Source organism: Thunnus maccoyii, chromosome 24 (genome assembly GCF_910596095.1).
Source record: "Thunnus maccoyii chromosome 24, fThuMac1.1, whole genome shotgun sequence".
In the NCBI taxonomy this organism is placed as follows: domain Eukaryota; kingdom Metazoa; phylum Chordata; class Actinopteri; order Scombriformes; family Scombridae; genus Thunnus; species Thunnus maccoyii.
The window spans coordinates 10,335,196-10,350,679 of NC_056556.1; the positions used below are offsets into that span (position 1 = coordinate 10,335,196).

Here is a 15,484-nt window from a genome sequence, read left to right on the forward strand (position 1 = left end):
CCAATCTGTAATAAACTGGAGTTAACTTTGAAGTAGAGTGCATGGGGAGAGAGACTCTGCAAAGCTTTTATTTGCTGGTAAAGTTGTATTCTCAATTGAATATTTGTTTGGACGTGAGTGAAAATAACTGACATTATTGTTATGACAACACATTTAAATATATTTACTTGAAGAGAGATGTTTTTTGACAACAGGGTGTATGAGAACTATTTCAATCCCATATATAATCACTGTGACTATATTCTTATATAATCACATCAGTTGAAAACTGCCTCGCTGACAGTCAGAAGATATGCGTTTCTCTGACGTTCTGATAACACTAGGTTAGTGTCTGACATTGCCGTTAATGATCAAAGACACATTTTGCATAATTCCACAGGACTGATGCTTGAACTCGGGTTGCTCGTTTCAGCGACGACACCAATATTCCAGGAACGGAGCTATAATTAGAAAGCCTCTGCTTTCTCACAGTTAGCCTCCATCCTTCACTTTCTTTGTTCTTGACGGCAGAAAGGACACAGAATGAGGGAACGAGAAGGAGGGGAGGGAAGAGGATTTGAAATACTTAGTGACTGAGGAGATTATTTTGTTTATCACGTAGCTGTAAAATCAACAGCAAGAAAGGCACTCGGCAACGTGAACACATCTCAAGCTGCGTCTTTGGAGAGCATGTAGTATAACCACAGACACCTCCACCTCCTCTTCATGGGAGGTGCTATACGATTATGTGATCCCCCCCAGCAGCAGACTGACACAGCTTTTTGCCCACAGCTGTTCCTCTGATGAATGCAGACTCTTGCCGTTGCCCATTATGGACCTTTCTACCCCCCTATATGAACTCACTGACTCCTATCCTATGCAACTTGATAAGCTATAGGCTCTCTTTACACTGCTTTACTGCATAGCCATCCTGTACACAGTGAGTGAACAGAAAAATAGAGACCCTGGCCCTGGGATGTAAGTGCGTATGTGTTGCTTCCACAGCAGGTGTGACAGTGACGTAACAGACTGTGAAAAAGGCACAATCGTCTGTTGTTGTTTTTTTTTATAGACTACAACAGCTCTTTGGTAGATGAATGTGCAATAAAGTGGCTCTGGTCCACAGTATGACAGTTAACATCACAACCCAAAAGGCCTCAGTATAATGAAAAGGAAATGCTTGTCGGATCAGACAAGCGTTCAAACTTTTCTTCACACGACTACTTCCGCATTTTTTTCACGTACAACCGAGTACAACGCTATGAATGCCTTCAAGGAGAAACTGTGAAAGTGTGCGTCGTTATCCTCATTTGTACGATTGACACACAAAAGACTTCCTGAAGAGAGATCAGGGAGGTAGTTGGGGAGGCAGTCAGGAGGAGGATGTGATGGCAGGCTCGTCTCCCCACAGGTACAACAAGAACAGGTTTAACACATTTACCTTTAATCACGGTCAGACAACGCATCGTCCCAAATATGCTGAACCTTTAACCCAAACCCTGACTACTCTACAAGTTGTACAAACTGGCAGTTAGTGGAAAATAACTGTCTTCTGGTTTGATGAATCCTGGTTCCAAATGTGCCGAGAGTGTGGAATGATCAATACAACAAGAAGCCATGATGCACGGTTACAACGTACATGGGGGACGAGTCAGCTGGTTGTACTGGGTCCATTATGATCTACAAATGGACGCATTGAGACCAGGGACTTAACATCTTGACAGACAGGGTTCATCTACTCAAGGCGACCATGTACTGGATGAGTATTTTTAACAAGATACAGCTCCCTGTCACTTAGGATTGGTTTGGGGAACATTCACATATAATGTTGTTGATCACCTGACCACCTTCATCCTGTAGTTACCGTCCACTAGTGGTGAAAACCTTCGAGAGGAATACATGAGTTAAACTAATTGGAAAATGCATTTGGCTATGAATTGTGAATGAATATGGTGCAAACTCAATCAATGAATTTAGCAAATGGTCCATAAAACAAAAACAAGATTCTAAAAACAAATCTTTTAATGACAAAACTCAAAATATGCTGATATTATACAGTTAAGTAATTTGAGAGGCCTTTCCACTTTCAAATCTAAATGTGAGAAATCTCTGGTGGATTTTTTTTTTTTTTTGAATTTCACGCCTTGTGCTCAATTCAAAATATTGGATTAAACTATCTGTAACGGCTGAAACCTCATGTAATGCATTAAGATGTTTAAAGGGACCTCCAATAAAACTGAAAGGATAAGGCTCATGTTATTCTATATTTTTCTTCTTGTCAAGAAATCCCATGAAAAGACCAAAACTAACAATGCATTAGTCTGTCACTCAATGCTTTCTGTCTTCCCTAACCTGTCTGTTGAGCTCAGTTTCAACCAAATTTTTACTCAAAACTTAAATCTTTAAAAACACATCACAAATGTGTAGTTTATTTATTTATTTGTTTAAAAAAAGGCTAAATAATTTCCTTTAACATCTGGGCACTGTAGTTTTTAGTAAACATTACTCAAACAGGAGTAAATAGTGCATTTGTTGGGGACTATTTCCAGCAGCGGATTAATACACATTTGGTACTCTAGTGAGTATTTACAGCTCATTCATGTATTTTTACTAGTTTGGGTCAACAATGGGTGTATGGCACAGGAGAACAAGATATATTAAGCTTTGCTATTTGTTAGTAGCATCAATTAATTGTTGGTTTTTCATAGGATTTGTTGCCAACGTATCCATCAAGTTTATAACACTGGTGACACGGCACAGTTACGGTGAAACGGCTATGTTCAGTGACAGTAAGAAAATCAGCTGGCGGACATAATTAACTGAGCTGTCAGCTGACAGATTTAGCCTGTCAGAACTTCACCAACTACGTTAGCTTCATTAGTAATAACACAGTTTTAGGCAGTGCAGCAGCTCCAATAAGCAGGGAGGAGTGGGGAGGGGAGGAGGGGTGCATTCTGGTGATTGAGAAACTACTGTGCATCTCTAATAGAATATCTGGCTCCTGTCTGAGCTAATAAAACTAAAATGGCTGTCTGTGGAAATGAAGACAGTCTGATTGGATTTCTCTGGATTAATCCCTCGAGGAGAGTCCAAGGCTTAAAACTGCCTGAAATACACACACAGACACACAAAGGACTGACAATTACCACCAGTGCCTCTAATGAAACTGTGTGTGTTCTCTGCTCAATAAAGCAGGACAGCACTGGTAGAGTGGAATACTAAACACTATAAAAACACTATTTAGCCTCACTGAAACAAAGCTACTGGGGAGCAAAGTTTCCCTCGTTACTCGCTGCATATTTAATAAGACCTCCAGTTCATAAAATAGAGATTTCACTTGATATTTAGCGTGTTTTACTTGCAGAAGCCTTTTGAGCAAATGACCGCTGAGTTACACTGATATTTAGATTGCTGATAGCAAATAGTAGATTTGATATCTTTAAAAATGAACACTTAAGCTTGTCCCCTCAAATCTGATCACTGGCAGCAACGCTTACTAATGAAAGAGAATTTCATTAGTAAGGGTTGCAGTAGAGTTCAAATGTTGTTTTAGTCTTTTCCAGCGTGTGATGATTCAAAGTGTTCGTTAGGGAGGGAGCAGCTATATTTTTGGCATGTGTGGAATTTAATTGGTCAAATGTATCTCCCCTAAATAAAAAAATATTCAGTGTCACAATTTCTAAATTGTAATAGTCCTACAAATAAGCACTTAGATTCCCATTTTGGTTGTCAGTCTCAGTAGCATGAAGAAATTCATTGACTCTGCTTGATGTGATAATTAACAGACTGTGGCGTAGTGGTGAATGTTTGGCATTTGAATCTGAAGTTCCCTTTGCTTTCTGTCTGTCCTGTTTTTTCTGTTATTTTGTACTGTATGTATTCGCATCCTTTTCACATACTTTTAAGGGTGTGCGTAGACAGACATTAAGACTGTAAGCTCTCTGCAGCCCTCTCATTTCCATATGAAGGGCTCTCACAAATAAACACAGGCTCGTCCAGCATAAAAGTTGAACCTGGCTAAACTTTTGCTGCAATGCGATGTCATCTGGCAAAGCAGTGCATTGACCAAATGCGTGGAAGCGTACTTTGTAACGTGAGCGGTGAACTATAATTCTTCTATATGTTCTCTTCTATAAAAAGCATTGATATATATAATTTGAAACCTTTAAAAATTTGACACCTAAAATCAAACCCCGTCCTTGCAACTTGTGACACTAATCTCAGGTTTCTCCTGTTGAATGTCTCCATTGACTTCCACTATAAACCTAAATACAAGAACCCCCCCCCTCTATGTGTATGGTCAAAACGTTTTATATTTGCACATTGAAAACTAGCATTTCTAAGGATTCCTTTAATGCTCCCATTCCTGTTTAACTGGAGGACCCAATGGAGTGAAAATGATGGCACTGCTCTGCTATTCAGGACTATCTGCTCAACATTTTCAATTTGTGTTTTACTGTCACCATGTTGTCACACTGTTCCCTCTCCTCTTCCACTCGGTTTCCCACTTTTATACCCCACTTGGCTACCATTTGCTCTAGTTTTTATCTACAGTATGATTATCCAAAGTGAGAGACTGATGCTTTGAGTCAAGAGTCTTTTTTTCCGCTTCTGTAGAACACGTGAACAGAAGTGCTGGTTTGGATTTTTTGCAGTCACCCAGAGGCCACTGAATGTTAGAAAGGAATTTTTGACAACAAATGAATAAATTACTACTGAGCAATTCCATAAAACTTTTATCTGAGTGTTTTTTCACGTCTCCGTACTTTTGGAACTCTGAAATGAGGTGAACCAATAACAGAAAGAGCTGCATTGTTAAAAAGATAAATTTATCCTGCTATAACTTAAAAAATAGAATGATTACTTCATTTAAATTTAGCATCCAAGTTAGTGAGAGGATGTAACTGAAACATTGGTGGTTATTGTCAAAATAATATAAAAGTTGATAGGAATTTTAGAACAACATGAGCTTCTGGATTCTTAAGATGTGAACTGTCATGAACTTTTTATAACAGCAGCCACTCAAATAATCACTTTGTTAAAGCTCAAATACAAACTGTGGACAGTGGTGGCTCCAAATTGAACCATTTAAAAATATGAACATCAATATTCAGAAATGCTAACATTATCAAACTGCATAGCTAACAATCCTTACTGAGGTTTGGATTAATGACTTCCTGTCTGGTTAAGATTTTCAATCAGGCAGAAAGTGACAACAGAAATCAGTAATTGAAGGAAAAGTGGAAGCTATGTAGCACATTATGGGCTCAAATTCAGCTGCCAAGTCGCGTTGAGTTTTTCCATCTCTACCTGGCTTTTACAGTTATGTATTAGCTAATAAGGCAAGATTAAAAAGGTACACAAGTGCTGGACAAACTAAAGAGCTTAACATTTTAAAAGTTCTTAGAGCTTTACCTGTAGCGGGACAAAAACTGTAATATTTGTTCTGATGGTGGACATGAAGTAATTCAAATCAGCTTCAAATCAATGCAACTTTGTCTCATCAAATTAGAAAAAATATGCAGTTAAAAGAAGGGTGTTGTTATAAATAGTACATAATAGATAGAGCATGACTTAAAAAAATGGGGAATAATTTAAAAATTCTGTACATTCAACTAAAAACTGAGTATTTGTTGGGTAGTTGAGTTCAGATGAACAACATCCTTGGGCAAGCCTGTTTTGAGGCTGGATGTGTGGGCTCTGAGGCACTTGTAACACCTCCCAGATGGCAGAAAACAATTTGTAACCAGGGTTGGCAGAGTCTTTGCGGATGTTATGATCCTTTCCCAGACAGAGTTAGATGTCATGAATGGCTGGTAGTTTCCTGATGTACCTGCTGTTCTAAATTTCATGGGAATCTGACAAGTGGATTTTGCAAGTGGGAACTTTGGCCTAATAATGTTGCTACAGGAAAGCTCAAGACATGTCACCAAAAAAGTCCTGCTTCTTGTGGGCCCACTATTTACCACATATACTGTCACAAACCTGAACTGACAATTATTACATTAATTCATGTTAAGTTTCTTATCTGCAGCTGTTACTGGTTCACCAGAAACAGTTAATGGAGTGAGAATCATTTAGTCTTTCAGTCATCCTCTCTCCTCACTAATTCAGATTCTTAACTGTCAATCCTCTCTTCAACAACTCTTCTCATTCTTTCTCTCGCCACTTTGTGAGAATTCACTGCCATCCTCTCCTCCTCCTCGCCTCTCCTTTTTTTGGGAACTTTGCAAGCTGTTCTCGCGCCACTTTTCCTCCATTTACTGCCTCCTCTATTCACTCTCTTCCACTCTTGCTCACTTTAACAATCTGTTTAGCTCCCTCCACTTTCCCCCCCATTCACTCCCACCTTCTCTCCATCTCGCCGTCTATTCTTTCTCTACCTCGTTCTGTCTCCCCGGCCGGCTAACAGAGCGTGAGATTGGCTAATTAACGGCTGCCTGTCGGCCCTGCAAAGACAGCTGGGTAATTTGGTGAGAGTGGAGAGGAGGGAGGGAGGAGAGACTGGGGAGGAAATGAGGAGTAGAGGAGCCAAAAGAGGAGAGAAGGACATATCATTATATTTATTGAACAGAGCTATTTTTAAAATGCTTACATTGCCAGATGTAAATCACCTGTTTGGCAAATGCAACAAAATCCTGCATCTTTTTTTAAAGCCTGGTGTTGTTCTACTCATTAAAATGCATGAATGTGGTTTGCTTAACTTCCACGGCAGCCATTACTGAATGAAATACTCAGGGTGGGAAAGCCTGCTTGGAAAAAGAAAAAAAAAAAAAGCTGGAATATGATGATACAAGCAAAACTGATCAAGATCCATATAAAAATAGCAGCTAACAATAGGCTATTTAACATTAGCTTCACATGACTCAGGTTAAATTGCTTAAAGCTGCATTAAGACATTTTTTTAGCCACTTGGGGTGAAGTGGAACAAGCCAAAAATACAACATTTACATAGTATGACCATATAAAGTTGTTACAGCCAATGTGTTAGCAAACTGTTCAGTCTATTTTCAAATCCTACAAAAAAGGGCAACTTGAGCATTCATTTGGAGTCTTGTTTCTGTGCCAGTAACTCATTTTAGCTCTGCATTTGGTCTCCACCAAACCCTAAGGGAAATATCTGGCTTTTAAGCTGCTAAATGCTCCACTATGTTCACCTGCTGGCCGTTAATCTTTGTCTGTCTGCTGATGCTGGGCAGGTAGTGTTGAGTTTGTTTATCAGAGCTTTATCTGCTGGAAGTAAGGTTGATGAGAGAACTGACACTGTACCAAACAGTAAATGTACTGTAAATACAACCTGATCATCAAAAATACTGGTACTGCTGTAGTTCTACTCAGATCCAGCTGTCATCCTCTGAAAAATAGAGAAACTTGAGAGATTTGAGGCAGAGGAAGTTTCAGTGCAACTGAGATTAAATACCAGGGATTGAGATCACCGAATTTACCAGGAATTCTTGCCAATTCAAGGGAAAAATGCCTGCAGGTTATAAACATGCATGTACTAGTCTGTGTGCGCCTACAGACTACCGTATTCAGTTTACCTACCATTCATTGAGAGATTTTGCTAACTACTCTACATATGAATAAAAAAAAAATTATGACAAAAAAAAAAAAAAAAGCAAAATCCTAGTTTACATCACACGCAGCACACTGATACAAGCTATTTGAGAACAGGCTGCTTTTTTAAAATACAGAATGTAATTTTTGAATGTGCATTAACATGATTACTGGTTGAGCGTTTAGCTCCTTTTACACCATTTTTTTTTTTTTTTTTTTTTACAGTGAATCTGAATCATATTATCTTGATTGAGCCTGATTTCTCACTATTCCTATAAGCCTGATGCCGTCTCTGGAGGCTGAAAAGAGACAGTATGTGTCTGTGTATGAACCAGTGATGTACAAAGCTTGATTTTTTTCCCAGGAGGAACAGAGTGGTATGCAGTTACTTTAACAAAAGAATTTCAGAGAGTAAAAAAAACAATGATATGTTGAAAAGACCCAAACTGTCACCATTTCAGCGGCAGTGGCAGTTCAAAACGGGGAGAAAAATATCTCTGATGGTGATGTAATCTCGATACCAAGGATGTGAGGACAACTATGCAGTGTTTCACAAACACACACTTACATGACTGGAATAACATGCCAGTCATTCCAGTGGTAATGAATGCTGTGTGTCTGCATGCAGCAGCACGCTGAGATAACACATCAAAGCAAAACACAAGACAGAGACTCATCCACACATCATGGTTCTGTGTTAACCGTTAGCTCAAATAGTATTGATAATTAGAAGAAGTTCTTTCCATAAATTCTAATTAATTTGATAAACCGTACACCACAGAAAGGATGGATCTCTTGTTTGATCAGGATATCAGCTTTAAATTTAACTCTAATGACTAAAAGAACAAAGATCCCAGTGATCACAAAATGGGGGAAAACATCCAATCATCACTCATGGAAATACTGTTTATTTGACATGCGTCTGTCAAGGGATGCCCATCAATAATGGCTGCACCTCTTTCAAACAACATACCATCTTATCTAGGAGCGGTAATGTCTTCATGGGTCCACATATCATATTCCAGACTAGACCTGGGACCTGAGTCAGGCTGTGTTTAAACTATGTTCATATCAGAAAATACAAGAGTGGATTCAAGTGAACTCTATCAGCTCTGATCAGGTGATGTGTCATAATTATTTCAACAAAATGACATGTATTGATGCTCTTTTTGAGCAGCTACTGGTGTAGCATCATACTGCTGTGGGTGTTGGTGTTCTCTCTTTCTTTGGCTCAGTTTAGGTCAACCGCTATTTGGATTGTGTCTAATTATCCTCAGGTCTGTAAACATACCATCCTATGTTTACAGACCCGAGGATAACCTGAGGTCAGGTCTGATTCTCCTCAAATCCCTTTAGGATCAGGTCGGCTTTTCAAAAAATGTATTTATGCATGTTCAGTTATGGGTAGATTTTTCCATGGGTCTGTTTTGGATTGGGTCCAAAATTTTGGACCTGTGAAGACCTCTAATGTTATATTGCAACTTAGACATTAACAAGAATTAAGTCTAAAGCCCTGCAAGAAGCTCCTAGTGGCTGCAATGTTCATGAAACCCAACAAAATGCAAGTGGAGGAGTGAATGAACAACATAGTAATGATTTATCTGTTCTCAGAGCCATATGAGTAGTGGGACTAATACAATAAAAAAGGCCATAAAAAAGGCATAAAATTGCTCGAAACATTTCAAGACAATCTACCAATTAGATTATGAGATGTTATGTTCAACTGGACATTTTGGTTTTGAATTGGTGCAAAAGGGAAAGCAATATTTCTTGTGCTCAAGTAAAACTCACATGTAGAGTTTCCATCACACTCAGAAAAACTGGTGTGTTATCTTGCTATGTTGACTTATGATGACTGAGTGTTGTGTTGGAGCAGACATTCTGGTCTGATAGTGGCTCTAGGTTAAAATTTGGGTCACCAAAACATCAGGAGTTCACAGTATATCCACAGTACACTGAATAGAAAAGTGGCTATTCATTTCTGTTATGAATCAAAAACGGTCAAGGGTAAATTATGTCCTGAGTGGTCTTGTCAATGTCAGTGTTTGTCAAGGGGAAATTTTGGACGAGCGGTCACCAAAATCATCAAGAAGTGCATAGCTGTAAAAACTGTACTTGTCATTGTTGTTATCCTGTTCCAGATAAGTGTGAGGGGTATGATGAGGGGTATTTTGTGTGTGTGAGTGTTTCACCATACCCATCATAAAAACAAGCTGCGACAGGAGAGTCGTTTTCAGCCATCTCTGAGGAATGCACTGCACACACACATTCACACACAGTTGCTCAACCTTTCCAGCAATTTCGTGAAGTTCTCATCTTGTCATATTGTGTCAGAACAATAAGCTACAAAGGTGAGGTAGTAACTAATCAACAAATCATGTATAAGCACACACACACACACACACACACACACACACACAAGTCAATAAATCATTGACAGCTTTATATGATACTGCTAATATTACACAAGTGAAACTGTGAAGTTTATTTACCTGGGATTTGATCACCAGCACATACAGGAACAAACATACTGCTTTATTGTTTAATATGCTGTCACACCATACCAAACTATGTATTTTGCTTGTGAGTGTGTGTGTGTGTGTGTGTGGGTAGGATCACCTGAGGAAATGAAGGGTTGGCTGTCGTCCAAACTGAGCCAACGTAGGCACCGCACCTTTGTTGATACATGTCACTCGATAGCCGTTTGCTAATGAGTCTGTTACTAATGTTTAACCTATGTGTCATTTACACTTGTGACACCGTCAGTCACTTTCTTATGCTGGTGATACTCATCCTCTATCTCTCGGACGTCACTAAAGGGCTTTACAAAAAAAACTGGGTGTGATTTACTGTTGGTACTGGTAGCATAAGTTACACTTGTTAGCAAAAAGAAAGTGGAACTCTATGAAAACATGATTAGCATTGGCAATATCTACTGTAAGACAATAGTATGTTTTTGTCCAGGTATATGAAAAGAACATATTTATAAAAGATAAGGTTGGTGATATTCTATATTTCTTTTTTGTCAAATACCAAAATCAACTGATGCTACTATTATGTACTGTAGATGTAATATCTTATTCCTCTGTGCCGTAGAACTTAATTGTTGTCCAAAAAATATTTAAAACACATCAATGAACCACACTGTTGCACTGGGTGACATGTTCCTTCATTACATTCACTGTAGTTTTTGAGTCAATCCCCCCCCACACTGTCCTGCTGCAGTAAATGCTCACTAGAGCACTAAATGTGTATTCATCCGCAGCTGAAAATAGTCCCCCATATATGCAGTATTTACTCCTGTTTGAGTAACATCTGCTAAAAACTACAGTGCCCTGCTGTTTTAGGAAATTACTGAGCCTTTTTTAAAAATGAAATTATATTTGTGAGCCATTTTAAATGTCTTCAGTCGGAGTCCATCAGATTGAGGCCATAGATAGGGATGGGAAATTGGAGAGTTCAGAGAAACAGATTGACGCATTGTTGGTTTTGATATATTCATTGGAGTTGTTGACATTAAGAAAAATGTAGATTAATGCCAGCCTTTTCCTTTGTATTTATATAAATAATGAACCTAAACTTTCCTGCTAAGCTTTTGTTTTTATATCTGGATGAATCTGATAAAAAGCACCCCTGATCTGATAATATAAACTTATTTTAGACGTGAAAGGAAACAGTTATGTTAGAAATGTTATCATAACCATCTACCGCACATTAAATAACCAGTATTTCAAGCCCCAAACACAGATCCACAAAAGAATTTAGTGCTCTTTGTGAGTGTGTGTGTGTGTGTATGTGTAAATGAGAGCAAGAGGGAGTCTGTTTCATTTGTATAACCATTTGAAATGCTATGCCAATGACTAGATTTTTCTTTTTTTAAGTGAACTATGAGACCTTTTCTTTTCGGTAGGGGAAAAGTAGACATTTGTCTCCTTGGTTTATACTGCTATTATCAAGGAGGTAACTTGTGAAAGCCTATCACAGGTCAAGAGGAACTGATTTTCTGAGTATTGCTCAAAAGACCTATAACAGCATGCCAAGTGGAACCAGATGTTCTGCCGAGATTCAGGACACTTGTGGAGGTAGGCAAGTCTATCTTCTCCTCAGGCCAAGAACAAAGTCTTCATAAGTAATTCAGTGTGACATCAACAAGAGTTTCTACTGTAACTCTTCCTCTGAAACCCACAAACATGTTATCAAGTGACAAATGATTTGTCACAGTGTGTTACTGGATTGCGCTTTGTCAGTTAGTTACTCTGAAACCTGACCAGGACACACACGTCACACACTGCATGAAGCAACATGAGTCACTGTAGAGGAAACAGCCTAATGACGAGGCTGAAATAACGGAAACACAAACCTTTTTTAACAGCTTAGTTCACCCACAATACACACAAAAAATGTCCTCTAGTGGTATCGAACCACACGTTTAATGTCAAGTTTTATGCAGATTTTGAGAAATCTACCTTGAAAACGTAGGTAATCCACAGACCTCAATGGGGACACTTTATAGGGACTTTGAGTAGAAAGTAGTCCCAATGAAAACTGCTCAGTTAAGTAGTGTTTTTAATGCTTTGAGCAGCACAAATGAAGCTGAATTTACCTACATTGTACTAGGGTCACAGAAATAGATGGATTATGAGAGAGATATCCCTACAAATAGGAATGCATATAAGCGACTTTTAGTTCCTAGTTTAGTTCCTCTCGCTGACAGATCACGGAACTATTTGGTTGAACAGGGGTGTGAGAAAATGTATTTTTTATGATTTTGATGAACGGATCATTTACTACCATAACTTCCCATTATAAGCTGGTATATGACAACTAAGTGGAGCTGAAATGATTAGTTGATTTGAAAGAAAAATAACCGGCAACGAAATTTGAACGAAATTTTAATAATCGATTAATTGTGTCAGTGATTTTTCAAGCAAAAAACTCCCTTTCCAAACGTGACAATTTTCTGCTTTTCTCTGTGTTATATCATAATAATCTGAATATCTTTGGGGTTTTGTACTGTTGGTCTGGCAAAAAAAGATATTTGAAGACATTATCTTGGCCTCCTGGAAATTAAGAGACAGTTTTTCTTTTTTGGCATTTTATAGACTAAACAATTAATCAAAGAAATAATTGGTAGATTCATTGATGAAAATAATTTTTTGTTGCAGTTCTACAACTAATACAACTTGTTCACTACTACATGTCTACTGCCAATAATAATAATAATAATAATAATAATAATAATGATACAGTATATTCATTCATATTCCTTTCCTCCCTCCTTCCTTCCCATAGTAAACATCCATATGTAACTTCCCGATCAGCTTTGATGCTGAGGGGGAATTTCTTCCCATAATGCAGCTGTCTGTGAGTGAACACATGTGTTTATGCATGACCTTACATTGCATGCATATATACATACATTCCTGTGAGGGCACAGGTGCAAAGAAACATGTTCACATATATACAAACACTACAGGACATGGTATTCCACTTTGCTTGTGTTTGCAGAAGTGCACAATTATTCCCAAACAACCCAACCCACACACACACACAAGCACTGAGTGAGGAGGCCTGTAATGGGTTTTATCTGCTCACTACGAGGAAATAATATAGAAAACACATGTTGGACAGTGAAAGAAAGATGTTAGAGAGGATGAGATGGTGACAGATGCGTAGAGGGAGAAGCTAAGTGATGCATGACGTCATGTGATGTGTTTAAGTTAAAGAGTATGGAGTGATAAGGAGGAGGAGGGAGGACAGAAGATGGATGGGTGATTACAGTGAGGGAGGAGACTGAAGGAGAAATAGATGAACAGAGTGAGGAGGGGAGAAGTGGCAGTGACGCTGCAGATGGCTTCCAAAGAAGGAAAGAGTGGTGGAGGTTACACTGCAAATAATTCATTTCTTTGAAAAGCATTTCTATTCTGTGGGGAATTTTCAGTACATTTACTCAAGTACTGTACTAGAGTACGATTCTGGTGTACTTTTACTTTTTGATACTGTAAGAACATTTTGCTGATGATAATACTCTGCTTTCAGTTAAGATTTTGACTTTTTTTCTTTTACATTGTAGTATTGCTATTTACAATCGCTCATGTATAAAAATACAAACATTCTGGGACAGGGTTATTCAGACAAGGTTCCCAAGGACCCCTGGATTGTGTACCTGGGATTTATACCCCCTGACATAATTCAAAAGGACATACACCTCTTCAAAATCCTGATACTTGCATGTAAAAAGGCCATTACAAGGAACTGTTTGAAATGTGACCCCTCCCCAAGACCAGGTCAGTGGCTGAACATTATAAAGGAAATATATTCCACTCATTATCTAAGGACTAAAGTAGGGACCCATGGACAACGCCGGGGAAAATGGACAAGAGAAAAGATGATAGGCTGCATACATGAGAAAAGATGAGTCGAGTTCTCAGCTGTTCTGAAAAGAACAGATCAAAGGTTGTAAAGTGATAGTAGTGCTTTGACGTCCATTTTGTTCAGTGTAACAACTGGAAAATGAATAAATAAAAAGTTTTTAAAAAAGCTCTCATGTAAGTCATTTTAGACGTGAAAGGAAACAGTTAAGGTAAATTGTTATCATTATCATCTACCGCACAATACTATCAGTTGGACCAGTATTTCAAGCCGATAACACACACCCACAAAACAAAGTGAAAGAATTTACTGGTCTTTGTGAGTGTGTGTGTGTGTGTGTAAATGAAAGCGAGTCTGTTTCATCTGTTCAACAACTTGAAATGCATCATTCTCATTAGCAGTGCCGTTGACAGGTTGGCAGGTGAAGAACGCAACAGAAGAACAAAGTGTGTTTGTGCAGGAGAGATACGGCTGTATGTGTGCAAAAAAAAAAAAGCAACACAACAGAGAAGCAGAATCTGATAGTGAATTATGAGTGTTTGTGAGGAAACATTTAGTAATATGTGTGGTGCACCCATGTGTGTTGTACCAGTTTTTGGTGAAGATCCAGAGACGCTGAGCGAACACTTCATCTTGGCCGTCTGCCACGGATAAACAGTGCTGGCGTCTGATTGGATGTCGATGGAGAAGGACGGTCCTGCAACAGCAACAATACAGCTCAAACATGCTTTATTCAAAAAAATACATTTGACATAGACGGCAAACATCAGAGAAACTCAACTAAGATCAAAAGGATTCATTTAAACACAGACTGTTTTTAAACCTACATGTACTATAATTCTCCATTCACGTCCCCGAGGAAGATGTGAGCTTCCTGGGAGAAAAAGAGAGCTCAGCTTTCAGATGGTAAATACTGCTTTTAAGTCACAGGCTGAGATTTCTCTGAGATGCTGAAATCAACAGGGAAGAAACAGCTGTGGCGTAGTTAAAAAAGCAGCTGACAAAAATAGATTTCAGAGTAATTAAACCCAAAGAAATGAAAACATATTCATATAAACTGCATATGAAATAGGATAAAAGTCGTCAGCAATGCAGATAAAAACAGTTTTGGGGGTTAAAACTAGACTTAAAAGCCCTCCACTTGTTTTCAAATGTAAATGCTGCGGTAAAGCTGACCCCGCCCCATTTGATGATGTCATACTGAAGTTGTCTGGCAATTTTTTTGTGTTTGGTTATTTTCAAATGTACTTTACTCTGAATTTTGTATGTTGCATGTAAAGAGTGAGAGACAGAGTGAAGCCAGTGTGTTGCTTTAGCCTAGCGTGCTAACAGTCAGTAATAGATTACAAGTAAATGAAGCAAAAATACAGCTTTCAGGTCTCAAATTTTGTTTGACAAGGAGGAACTTTTGAGGGGTTCATTAAAAATCATCCTGATCCTACTAAAACATTGCAGTCTGGCCATTAGTTGTATTATTTTGCTCTGAACTCAAGTGTTGGTGCGTCTGTCCATTAATCAATCTGTCTCCAACTGCTATCCCGAGACCACAAAACTAGCAAGGCAAAAAAAAAAAAAA

General features: G+C 38.5%; 2 protein-coding genes across 2 annotated transcripts in view; both read right to left on the reverse strand.

Annotated features, from left to right (window-relative positions):
* The window catches only part of LOC121891932 (nectin-2-like), a 933,424-nt gene that overhangs the window by 577,146 nt on the left and 340,794 nt on the right, over nt 1-15,484 (reverse strand). The gene's annotated exons all lie outside the window — the stretch shown is intronic.
* Nucleotides 1-15,484, reverse strand: part of ptgfrnb (prostaglandin F2 receptor inhibitor b) — a 76,032-nt gene that overhangs the window by 12,589 nt on the left and 47,959 nt on the right. The window contains exon 11 of the mRNA XM_042404603.1: nt 14,498-14,605. Within this exon, the coding sequence (XP_042260537.1) occupies nt 14,498-14,605 (108 nt within the window). The remainder of the gene's footprint in view (nt 1-14,497; nt 14,606-15,484) is intronic.